The sequence below is a fragment of the Pseudophryne corroboree genome, chromosome 6 (assembly GCF_028390025.1).
Source record: "Pseudophryne corroboree isolate aPseCor3 chromosome 6, aPseCor3.hap2, whole genome shotgun sequence".
NCBI classification, from domain to species: Eukaryota; Metazoa; Chordata; class Amphibia; order Anura; family Myobatrachidae; genus Pseudophryne; species Pseudophryne corroboree.
Window position 1 is genome coordinate 246,962,297 of NC_086449.1, and position 13,235 is coordinate 246,975,531.

At 49.5% G+C, this 13,235-nt stretch overlaps 1 protein-coding gene across 1 annotated transcript in view; it reads left to right on the plus strand.

Annotated features, from left to right (window-relative positions):
- Positions 1-721: 721 nt before the first annotated feature.
- HDDC3 (HD domain containing 3) overlaps positions 722-13,235 on the plus strand; it is an 85,551-nt gene continuing 73,037 nt past the window's right edge. The window contains exons 1-2 of the mRNA XM_063925845.1: positions 722-914; positions 8,348-8,403. Coding sequence (XP_063781915.1) covers positions 803-914; positions 8,348-8,403 — 168 coding nt within the window. The 5' untranslated portion in view covers positions 722-802. The remainder of the gene's footprint in view (positions 915-8,347; positions 8,404-13,235) is intronic.

The window sequence follows — 13,235 nt, forward strand, 5'->3', positions numbered from 1 at the left end:
CATCCACTAGGACGTCAGAGAAATATATATATATATATTTATTTATCAAGGAGCCCAGACTATGCATGCTCTAATGATTAGCTAAACCTCTGTGGTGGCTGGACTCACCCCAAAGCATGGCCCCTACCACTGAATCTCTCCGGTGGGCTCTTTATGCCCGTCAGACACTGGTGTTGGCCCTACAGCACAGCTGATGACTGCAGATATATCAGCACATCTTGCTGTGTACTGGTGACCTGCCGGCCCAAACACTGGCAGCAATGACTGATGTCACATTTGGGTCGACATATTGAGCAGCCGATCGATACATGTATATGCCTACCTGAATCAGTCACTCGGATATCTCGGGTTAGTGTGCACCCAGCTTAAGACAATCACATAAAATTTCTGTTGGTCTGACAGACATTTTATCTTATACATACCTCCCATCATGACCCTCTCCAGGAGGGACAGAATGCTCTGCTCCTGGACTACCCTCTTAATGTATGGTTGCCATCACCAGTATTGAACAGGTTAATAGATCAGAAAGGTGTTTCAGCACAGGTGCCGGCAATCATAAATTAAAAGGGACGTCCAGAAGCAGAGCATTGTGTCCCTCCTGGAGAGGGACATGTTGGGAGGTATCTGGTGGTGTATGTTTTAGCACTAAAATCATTAAACGTGCCGTTTCCAAAAATGGCCGCATGGTGTCTCCCTAAGGGCAGTTGATGCGTACAGTAGCGTGACGCAAGAGACCCGGAAAAAGGGCAATGCGCATGCGCCATTGAGCCGCTAGCTGCTCTTCGCTGTATAAGTGCTTACCATGGTGCCAGACGCCGCTCTCATTCTAGAAACTGTAGATTTTGCGGCTGGGAAGCATAGACTGCAAAAGAGAAAAGATGTTGAGGGGACGCCTTATATTAACCATCCGATAGGTAACCAGCTGCACTGTAACTCACCAGCACTCCCCACCCCTTTGCTTATATTGTATTGCAATGTTATTTATATTCTGGTATATGCTGTATATAGCGTGTCAGGACTCCGTTACATCACTTCCCTTGGTATATGGAGGCAGTTTCGAGTCCCAAATGAACACGATTGAAGTGGGCCAAGTGGCAGTCTAGGTGAAATGAACCCACGAGTCGTGTTTCCTATTTCCGTAACCAGTGCTTGTTGTGCAACTACCGAGCCCTGCTGTGCCCCACACTGTGCTGTGGGATCAGTAACTGGTGGGAAACAACACGGTAACTAACAGCTGCCATAACCTAGACGGTGTATGATCCTAGTTGCAGAAATCACACAACATGCTGCTGACTAGACAGCTATAGCAGCACTGGAAGCCTGTGCCCTGCACCCTAGCTCTGCCTGTTATCTTATTATTTGGGATAGTTGCAAAAGAAAGAGCTATTAAATGCATTATTATTTTTAGTTGATGTGGAATATTGCTATACTGTTAATGCAAACAGCTGTATTTTTCACTATGAAGATACAGACTTATACCCCTTTCAGACCTACAGCAAAAACCTAAGTTTCTCTTACGTCCTAGAGGATGATGGTGACTCCGTAAGGACCATGGGGATAGACGGGCTCCGCAGGAGACATGGGCACTTTAAGAAAGACTTTAGATCTGGTGTGCACTGGCTCCTCCCTCTATGCCCCTCCTCCAGACCTCAGTTTGATACTGTGCCCAGTGGAGACTGGGTGCTTTTCAGAGAGCTCTCCTGAGCTTTCTGACAGAAAGTACATTTGTTAGGTTTTTTATTTTCAGGGAGCACTGCTGGCAACAGACTCCCTGCATCGAGGGACTGAGGGGAGAGAAGCAGACCTACTTCTGTGAGTTTCGAGGCTCTGTTTCTTAGGCTACTGGACACCATTAGCTCCAGAGGGAGTCAGAACAGAGGTCTCACCCTGGAGTTCGTCCCGGAGCCGCGCCGCCGTCTTCACAGAGCCGGAAGATAGAAGCCGGGTGAGTATGAGAAGAAAAGAAGACTTCAGAGGTGGCAGAAGACTTAATGATCTTCACTGAGGTAACGCACAGGAGTAAAGCTGTGCGCCATTGCTCCCATACACCTCACACACGGCAGTCACTGTAAGGGTGCAGGGCGCAGGGGGGGTGCCCTGGGCAGCAATATAAACCTCATTTCTGGCAAAAGAGATATATATACAGCTAGGCACTGTATATATAAAGAGCCCCCGCCAGTTTTTATTATATTTAAGCGGGACAGAAGCCCGCTGCCGAGGGGGCAGGGCTTCTCCCTCAGCACTCACCAGCGCCATTTTCTCCACAGCACAGCTGAGAGGAAGCTCCCCGGACTCTCCCCTGCTTATCCACGGTGAAAGGGGGTTTCAGAGAAGAGGGGGGGGGGCACATAATTGGCAGCAAATAATAGTATTACAGCGCTACTGGGTAAACACATTGTGTGTTTTTCCTGGGATATTAGCGCTGGGTGTGTTCATCAGAGGTTGGACAAAGCAGAGTCCAGGGATAGAACAGGGAGTCAATCCATGGCTTTGGCTGTGTCACAGGGCCCTTCAGGGTCTCAGAAACGTCCCCTGTCCCAAGTAGCAGACACTGATACCGACACGGATTCTGACTCCAGTGTCGACTACGATGATGCGAGGTTACACCCAAGGGTGGCCAAAAGTATTCATTATATGATTATTGCAATAAAAGATGTTTTACATATCACAGATGACCCCTCTGTCCCTGACAAGAGGGTACACATGTTTAAGGAAAAGAAACCTGGGATAACCTTTCCCCCATCTCAATAGCTGAACGCGTTATTTGAAAAGGCTTGGGAAACTCCAGACAAGAAACTGCAGATTCCCAAAAGAATTCTTATGGCGTATCCTTTCCCTGCGCAGGACAGGTTACGGTGGGAATCATCACCCAGGGTGGACAAGGCGTTAACGCGCTTGTCCAAAAAGGTGGCGCTACCGTCTCCAGACACAGCAGCCCTCAAGGATCCTGCTGATCGCAGACCGGAAACTACCTTAAAATCTATTTATACACATACGGGGGCCTTGCTGAGACCGGCAATAGCGTCGGCTTGGGTTTGTAGCGCAGTTGCGGCTTGGACGGATACTTTGTCAGCTGACATTGATACCCTGGACAGGGATACCATTTTATTGACCTTAGGTCACATTAAAGACGCAGTCTTATATATGAGAGACGCGCAGAGAGACGTTGGTCTGCTAGGTTCGAGAGCCAACGCCATGTCGATTTCGGCTAGGTGAGCCCTGTGGACCCGCCAATGGACGGGTGATGCAGACTCAAAGAAGCATATGGAAGTTTTACCTTACAAAGGTGAGGATTTATTTGGGGAAGGTCTCGCGGACCTGGTTTCCACAGCTACCGCGGGTAAATCTACTTTTTTACCTTATGTTTCCCCACAGCAAAAGAAAACGCCGCAATATCAGATGCAGTCCTTTCGGTCGCATAAGTCCAGAAGAGGTCGGGGCTCTTCCTTCCTTGTCAGAGGTAAGGGAAGAGGGAAAAAACTGCCTGCTACGGCTAGTTCCCAGGAGCAGAAGTTCTCCCCGGCTTCTACTAAATCCACCGCATGACGCTGGGGCTCCACTGAGGGAGTCTGCGCCGGTGGGGGCACGTCTTCGACTCTTCAGCCACGTCTGGGTTCAGTCAGACGTGGTTCCTTGGGCAAGGGAAATTGTATCCCAGGGTTACAAGCTGGAATTCGAAGACGTGCCTCCTTGCCGGTTTTTCAAATCTGCTCTACCAGCTTCTCCCCCAGAGAGGGAGATAGTTTTAACTGCAATTCAAAAACTGTGTCAACAACAAGTGGTTGTCGAGGTTCCCCTAGTTCAACAGGAAAGGGAATACTATTCAACCCTATTTGTGGTCCCGAAACAGGATGGCTCGGTCAGATCCATTCTAAATTTAAAATCCCTAAACCTGTACTTGAAAAAGTTCAAATTCAAGATGGAATTGCTCCGGGCAGTGATCTCCAGCCTGGAAGGGGGGGAATTTCTGGTGTCACTGGACATAAAGGACGCATACCTTCATGTCCCTATATATCCCCCTCATCCGGCGTCTCTGAGGTTCGCTGTAAAGGATTGTCATTACCAGTTTCAGACGTTGCCGTTTGGGCTTTCCACGGACCCAACGATTTTCACCAAGGTAATGGCGGAAATGATGGTGCTCCTGCGCCGGCAGGGAGTCACAATTATCCCGTACTTGAACGATGATCTGATAAAGGCGAGATCGAGAGATCAGTTGCTGAAAAGCGTGGCACTCTCCCTGAGTGTGCTGCGGCAACATGGCTGGATTCTGAATCTACCAAAGTGACAGTTGGTTCCAACAACTCGGCTATCTTTCTTAGGCATGATTCTAGACACGGAACAAAAGAGGGTTTTTCTCCCAATGGAAAAAGCCCAGGAACTCCAGAACATGGTCGGAGACCTGTTAAAACCGAAAAGAGTGTCAGTCCATCAATGCACTCCAGTAGTGGGGAAAATGGTGGCGACCTACGAGGCCATCCCCTTCGGCAGGTTTCATGCGAGGACGTTTCAGTGGGACCTTGTGGACAAATGGTCTGGGTCCCATCTTCAAATTCATCAGAAAATTAGCCTGTCCCCCAGGGCCAGGGTGTCTCTCCTGTGGTGGCTGCAGAATTCTCACCTTCTAGAGGGTCGCAGGTTCGGCATTCAAGACTGGGTTCTGGTGACCACGGATGCGAGCCTCCGAGGATGGGGAGCAGTCACACAAGGAAGAAACTTTCAGGGGATATGGTCAAGCCAGGAGGCTTATCTACACATCAACGTACTGGAATTGAGGGCCATATACCACGGCCTATGTCAAGCGGAGAATCTTCTTCGCTACCTACTGGTTCTGATTCAATCAGACAACGTCACAGCCGTGGCTCATGTAAACCGCCAAAGCGGAACAAGGAGCAGAGTGGCAATGGCGGAAGCCACCAGGATTCTGCGCTGGGCGGAAAATCACATAAGCGCTTTGGCAGCAGTCTTCATTCCGGGAGTGGACAACTGGGAAGCAGACTTCCTCAGCAGACACGATCTCCATCCAGGAGAGTGGGGACTTCATCAAGAAGTTTTTGCAGAGATAACAAGTCATTGGGGACTTCCTCAAATAGACATGATGGCGTCACGCCTCAACAAGAAGCTTCGGAGGTATTGTGCCAGGTCAAGGGACCCTCAGGCAGTAGCAGTGGACGCCCTGGTGACACCGTGGGTGTTTCAGTCGGTCTATGTGTTCCCTCCTCTTCCACTCATCTCAAAGATATTGAGAATCATAAGACGAAAAAGAGTGCAGACAATACTCATTGTTCCATATTGGCCTCGAAGGGCCTGGTATTCCGATCTTCAGGAGATGCTCACAGAAGATCCGTGGCCTCTTCCTCTCAGAGAGGACCTGTTCCAACAGGGGCCCTGCGTGTTCCAAGACTTACCGCGGTTACGTTTGACGGCATGGCGGTTGAACACCGAATCCTAGCTGGGAAAGGCATTCCGGAAGAAGTCATCCCTACTCTGATGAAGGCTAGAAAGGAGGTGACGGCGAAACATTATCACCGTATCTGGAGAAAGTATGTATCTTGGTGTGAATCCAAGAATGCTCCTACGGAAGTTTTCCATCTGGGCCGTTTTCTCCACTTTCTACAGATAGGAGTGGATATGGGCCTAAAATTAGGCTCCATTAAGGTACAGATTTCGGCCCTATCCGTTTTCTTTCAGAAGGAATTGGCTTCTCTCCCAGAAGTCCAGACTCTTGTAAAGGGAGTGCTGCACATACAGCCTCCTTTTGTGCCTCCAGTGGCACCTTGGGACCTTAACGTGGTGTTACAGTTCCTTAAGTCTCACTGGTTTGAACCTCTTCAAACGGTTGAACTAAAATTTCTCACTTGGAAGGTGGTCATGTTGTTGGCATTGGCATCTGCAAGGCGGGTGTCTGAATTGGCGGCCTTGTCTCACAAAAGCCCCTATCTGATTTTCCATGTGGATAGAGCAGAATTAAGGACTCGTCCTCAATTTTTGCCTAAGGTGGTTTCATCGTTTCATATGAACCAACCTATTGTGGTGCCTGTGGCTACGGGGGACTTGGAGGATACCAAGTCCCTTGATGTAGTCAGGGCCTTAAAAATTTATGTAGCCAGGACGGCTCGGGTTAGGAAAACAGAGGCACTGTTTGTCCTGTATGCAGCCAACAAGGTTGGCGCTCCTGCTTCTAAGCAGACTATTGCTCGCTGGATCTGTAACACGATTCAGCAGGCTTATTCTACGGCGGGATTGCCATTACCAAATTCAGTAAAGGCCCATTCCACTAGGAAGGTGGGCTCTTCTTGGGCGGCTGCCCGAGACGTCTCGGCATTACAGCTTTGCCGAGCAGTGACTTGGTCGGGTTCAAACACTTTTGCCAAATTCTACAAGTTTGATACCTTGGCTGAGGAAAACCTCATGTTTGCTCAATCGGGGCTGCAGAGTCGTCCGCACTCTCCTGCCCGGTCTGGAGCTTTGGTATAATCCCCATGGTCCTTACGGAGTCCCCAGCATCCTCTAGGACGTAAGCGAAAATAAGATTTTAAACCTACCGGTAAATCTTTTTCTCCTAGTCCATAGAGGATGCTGGGCGCCCGTCCCAGTGCGGACATATTTCTGCAAGGCTTGTATATAGTTATTGCTTACATAAGGGTTATGTTACAGTTAAGATCAGTCTTTGGCTGATGCTGTTTTGTTCATACTGTTAACTGGTTGCGTATAGTCCAGGTTATACGGTGTGGATGGTGTGGGCTGGTATGAATCTTGCCCTTAGATTAACAAAATCCTTTTCTCGTCCGTCTCCTCTGGCCACAGTTTCTCTAACTGAGGTCTGGAGGAGGGGCATAGAGGGAGGAGCCAGTGCACACCCATCTAAAGTTCTTTATAGTGCCCATGTCTCCTGCGGAGCCCGTCTATACCCCATGGTCCTTACGGAGTCCCCAGCATCCTCTACGGACTAGGAGAAAAAGATTTACCGGTAGGTTTAAAATCTTATTTTTAAATAGGAAATAAAACCACATATTTGCCATTAACAAATATCAAAGGCTGAAAAATATATGTGAAAGTGTCACCTTTTATATACACTTCAAATTCCACGGCAGACCTGGTTCAGTGTGATCGCATCCAACCTGGGAATTTCATGGGTTTTTCATGTAGTATGAATGGTGGTCTCAAAATTCCCAGGTTGATAGACCCGGGTCGTACCTGTGTATTTCTCAGGTTTTATGTCGGAAAAGAATATATACTGTATGACTTGTTGTTAAGCTGTTGGCTGAGCAGGCAATTACCCCAGGAATACAATTGGAGCCTTGGAATCTGGCAGATTGGTCAGTGAACTAGCACTAGAATGCTGAAGGTTAATGCAGATCAGCTGGTACATACAGTTTGTCCCCTTTACCCTATTACCTGTTGTCTTATAATAGACCTGTGCTCACAGGCATGCTCGGGAGGCATTTGATATGCCGGCTGTTGGGATCCCGGCGCTCACCATAATGACGCCGGAATCCCGACAGCCGGCATACCGACAACTATTCTCCCTCCTGGGGTGTCCATGACACCCCTGGAGGGAGAATAAATAGCGTGGCGTGCCACCGTGCCCGCAGCGTGGCGAACGCAGTGAGCCCACAAGAGGCTCTTTTGCGCTCACCCCGCTGCTTGGATACTGGTGCCGGCATAACGTACTACACCCGCATGTTCACACATGGGAGGATTACATTCAATATATGATCAAAGAGCCTCATTTGTGTTCACAAAACAGTTCCTCACTGGATCCCCACGAAACACCACTTTATTCCCATGTTGCTGTAATTATATCTGTGATTTCCTGTGATGTAGCTGTTGCTATAACAAGTATAGACTTATGTACTCTGGGGGCTATTCAGAGTTGGCAGCAAAATCTGCGACCATATACTCACATGCTGGGGGCAATTTAATTGTGAACGCATTAAATAGAGGTTCGAACCGTGCCTGCAAGCCTGGCTGCATAGGATGGGGAACCGCCGCCATGTTTACATATGTAGGAAACGTCATAGGCCGGCTCCGAAAAATGGCCATGACACAACTGCATTCCCCATCTCCTCCCCCCAATGCCGCGTTGCCGCCACCTGCACGCCCGTCACCTGTCAATCACCATGCAATCATATACTTCCATGAAGGGTCGCGTGCGCACACTATAGCCGTGCACAGACCCTATGGACACAGCCGATGCATGCGAATACAGTGGTTGCGTCTTTCTGTTTACTTTGTCACTGCTGAGTCAAGAATTGTCCCTGCAGTTATAGGGTTAATGGTGGAATCTTTCCCTTTAATTGTCTTCATACTATACATCTTTCACCCTCTGTATTGGTTTATGTTGTAGGTGTTGCTAGGATATTATCTCATGAGGCTGGAATCAGTGATATAGCAGTGCTGCAGGTAAGGTGACACTTTACACACACGTCTTGTCTATTTTACATCCCCTTATACTCCTTTCACATCTCCAATCCTGGATCCCACCAGGGAATTTGAAACTGGTCCTTCCCGGGTAGGATCCGGCATTGGAGCCTCAGCGCTGGCTTGCCATAGCAGTGGAGGCGGCGCTGGGAGATGAGCTCATCTCCACGCCGCCTCTCCCTATGTAGTAAACGGGTCCCGGGTCGCATTGACCCGGGAACCTGTTTACACTGCCACTGACCCAGTATTCAACCCGGGAATAACCCTTCTTATTACCTGGGTTGAATTAACCCTGGTCTGGAGACCCGGGAATTCTCCAAGGCCTCTTTCACATTGCACACTGACCTGTGTCGACCCGGTAATATGCCGGGTCATTTTTGCGATGTGAAAGGAGTATAACAGTGTCTTTTACAGTATGTATCTGAGCAGCATTCAAAATACTTAATTTTATATTTAATATGCTTTTCTCTAACGTCCTAGTGGATGCTGGGAACTCCGTAAGGACCATGGGGAACAGCGGGCTCCGAAGGAGGCTGGGCACTCTAGAAAGATCTTAGACTACCTGGTGTGCACTGGCTCCTCCCACTATGACCCTCCTCCAAGCCTCATTTAGATTTCGTGCCCGGCCGAGGTTGGATGCACACTAGGGGCTCTCCTGAGCTCTTAGAAAGTTATAGTCTTAGAATTTGTTTTTTTCAGTGAGACCTGCTGGCAACAGGCTCACTGCAGCGAGGGACTAAGGGGAGAAGAAGCGAACTCGCCTGCTTGCAGCCGGATTGGGCTTCTTAGGCTACTGGACACCATTAGCTCCAGAGGGATCGACCGCAGGCCCAGCCTTGATGTTCGGTCCCGGAGCCGCGCCGCCGTCCCCCTTACAGAGCCAGAAGCAGGAAGATGGTCCGGAAAATCGGCGGCATGAAGACGTCCTGTCTTCACCAAGGTAGCGCACAGCACTGCAGCTGTGCGCCATTGCTCCTCATACACACTTCACACTCCGGTCACTGAGGGTGCAGAGCGCTGGGGGGGGGCGCTCTGAGGCAGCAATAAAAACACCTTGGCTGGCTAAAATACCTCAATATATAGCCCCTGGGGCTATATATGAGGTAAATACCCCTGCCAGAATCCCAAAATAAGCGGGAGAATAGGCCGCGAAAAAGGGGCGGAGCCTATCTCCTCAGCACACTGGCGCCATTTTTCCCTCACAGCTCGGCTGGAAGGAAGCTCCCTGGCTCTTCCCTGCATCTTCCCTGCATTTCTACAATACAGTAAGAGGGAAAAAGAGAGGGGGGGCACTAAATTGGCATTGTATACAGTATAAGCAGCTATTAGGGACATAACTCAGTTAGTCCCTGTGTATATATATAGCGCTCTGGTGTGTGCTGGCATACTCTTACTCTGTCCCCCCAAAGGGCTTTTGTGGGTCCTGTCCTCTATTTGAGCATTCCCTGTGTGTGTGGAGTGTGTCGGTACGGCTGTGTCGACATGTTTGAGGAGGATAATGATGTGGAGGGGGAGCAGATGCCTTTAGCAGAGATGTCACCCCCTGCGGGGCAGACACCTGAGTGGATGGTATTATGGCAAGAAATGAGTGCACGTATAGACTCCTTACATAAAAAATTTGACGACATGCCGACTGTGGGACAGCCGAGTCTTCAGCTCGTGTCGGTCCAAGGGTCTCAAAAGTCATCAGGGGCTCTAAAACGCCCGTTATCTCAGGTGGCACAAGTAGATGTCGACACGGATACTGACGCCAGTGTCGACGACGATGAGTCAAATTTAATGCCCGTTAAGGCCATTCGCTGCATGATTGAGGCAATGAAAGAGGTGTTAAATATTTCTGATTTACATCCAGGTACCACAAAAAAGGGTATTATGTTTGGGGAGAAAAAACTACCTGTAGTTTTTCCCCCGTCAGATGAATTAAATGAAGTATGTGAAGAAGCGTGGGCTTCCCCTGATAGGAAATTGGTGATTCCTAAGAAATTACTAATGGCGTTCCCTTTCCCGCCAGAGGATAGGTTACGTTGGGAAACACCCCCGAGGGTGGATAAAGCGCTCACACGTTTGTCAAAAAAGGTGGCACTACCGTCCCAGGATACGGCCGCCCTTAAGGAACCTGCTGATAGAAGGCAGGAGGCGATCCTGAAGTCTGTATATACACACTCAGGCATTATACTCAGACCAGCAATTGCGTCAGCTTGGATGTGCAGTGCTGCCGCTGCATGGTCAGATAACCTGTCAGAAAATATTGACACACTAGACAGAGACACGATCCTGTTAACAATTGACCATATAAAAGACTCAGTCTTATACATGAGAGATGCACAGAGGGAAATCTGCCGGCTGGCATCTAAAGTAAGTGCACTATCTATCTCTGCTAGGAGATGCTTATGGACTCGCCAGTGGACTGGAGATGCAGATTCCAAAAGGCACATGGAAGTTTTGCCTTATAAAGGGGAGGAATTATTTGGGGATGGTCTCTCCGACCTAGTTTCCACAGCAACGTCTGGGAAGTCAGCATTTTTACCCCATGTCCCCTCGCAGCCTAAGAAGGCGCCATTTTATCAGGTTCAGTCCTTTCGATCCCAGAAAAATAAGCGGGGAAAAGGAGGGTCTTTTCTGTCAAGAGGCAGAGGCAGGGGAAAAAGGCTGCAGCAAACAGCAGGTTCCCAGGAACAAAAGTCCTCCCCCGCTTCCTCTTCCAAGTCCGCCGCATGACGGTGGGGCTTCACAAGCGGAGCCGGGTACGGTGGGGGCCCGCCTCAGGAATTTCAGCGATCAGTGGGTTCGCTCACAGGTGGATCCCTGGATCCTTCAAATAGTATCTCAAGGATACAGGCTGGAATTCGAGGCGATTCCACCCCGCCGTTTCCTAAAATCCGCCTTGCCGATTGCTCCCTCAGACAGGGAGGCAGTGCTAGCGGCAATTCACAAGCTGTATTCCCAGCAGGTGATAATCAAGGTACCCCTACTCCAACAAGGCCGGGGTTACTATTCCACACTATTTGTGGTACCGAAACCGGACGGTTCGGTGAGACCCATTCTAAATTTGAAGTCCTTGAACACATACATAAAAAAATTCAAGTTCAAGATGGAATCGCTCAGGGCGGTTATTGCAAGCCTGGACGAGGGGGATTACATGGTATCCCTGGACATCAAGGATGCTTACCTACATGTCCCCATTTACAATTCTCACCAGGAGTACCTCAGATTTGTGGTACAGGATTGCCATTACCAATTCCAGACGCTGCCGTTTGGACTCTCCACGGCACCGAGGGTATTTACCAAGGTTATGGCGGAAATGATGATACTCCTTCGAAAAAAGGGAGTTTTAATTATCCCATACTTGGACGATCTCCTAATAAAGGCACGATCCAAGGAACAGTTGTTAGTGGGAGTAGCACTATCTCAGGAAGTGCTGAGCCAGCACGGTTGGATTCTGAATATCCCAAAGTCACAGCTGGTCCCCACGACACGCCTAATGTTCCTGGGAATGATTCTGGACACGGCCCAGAAAAAAGTGTTTCTCCCGGAGGAGAAAGCCAGGGAGTTGTCTTCTCTAGTCAGAGACCTCCTAAAACCAAAACAGGTATCGGTGCATCACTGCACGCGAGTCCTGGGAAAGATGGTAGCTTCCTACGAAGCAATTCCATTCGGCAGGTTCCATGCCAGAATCTTTCAGTGGAACCTGTTGGACAAGTGGTCCGGATCGCATCTTCAGATGCATCGTTTAATAACCCTGTCTCCACGAACCAGGGTGTCTCTTCTGTGGTGGCTGAACAGTGCTCATCTTCTGGAGGGCCGCAGATTCGGCATACAGGACTGGGTCCTGGTGACCACGGATGCCAGCCTACGAGGCTGGGGGGCAGTCACAAAGGGAAGAAATTTCCAGGGACTATGGTCAAGTCAGGAGACTGCCCTTCACATAAATATTCTGGAACTAAGGGCCATTTACAATGCCCTAAGTCAAGCAAAATCCCTGCTCCTACACTAGCCGGTGCTGATCCAGTCAGACAACATCACGGCAGTCGCCCATGTGAATCGACAGGGGGGCACAAGAAGCAGGACGGCGATGGCAGAAGCCACAAAAATTCTCCGATGGGCGGAGAATCATGTACTAGCACTGTCAGCAGTGTTCATCCCGGGAGTGGACAACTGGGAAGCAGACTTTCTCAGCAGGCACGACCTCCACCCGGGAGAGTGGGGACTTCATCCAGAAGTCTTCCAAATGATTGTAAATCAATGGGGTCGTCCACAGGTGGACATGATGGCGTCCCGCATAAACAAAAAACTAGAGAAGTATTGCGCCAGGTCAAGAGACCCTCAGGCGATAGCGGTGGACGCCCTAGTGACACCGTGGGTGTACCGGTCAGTGTATGTGTTCCCTCCTCTACCTCTCATACCAAAGGTACTGAGAATAATAAGAAAGCGAGGAGTAAACACAATTCTCGTGGTTCCGGATTGGCCAAGAAGAGCGTGGTACCCGGAACTTCAAGAGATGATCTCAGAGGACCCTTGGTCCCTGCCGCTCAGACAGGACCTGCTACAGCAGGGCCCCTGTCTGTTCCAAGACTTACCGCGGCTGCGTTTGACGGCATGGCGGTTGAACGCCGGATCCTGAAGGAAAAGGGCATTCCGGAGGAAGTCATTCCTACGCTTATTAAAGCCAGGAAAGATGTTACGGCAAAACATTATCACCGCATATGGCGGAAATATGTTGCATGGTGCGAGGCCAAAAAGGCCCCAACAGAGGAATTTCAACTGGGTCGATTTCTGCATTTCCTGCAAGCAGGAGTGAATATGGGCCTAAAACT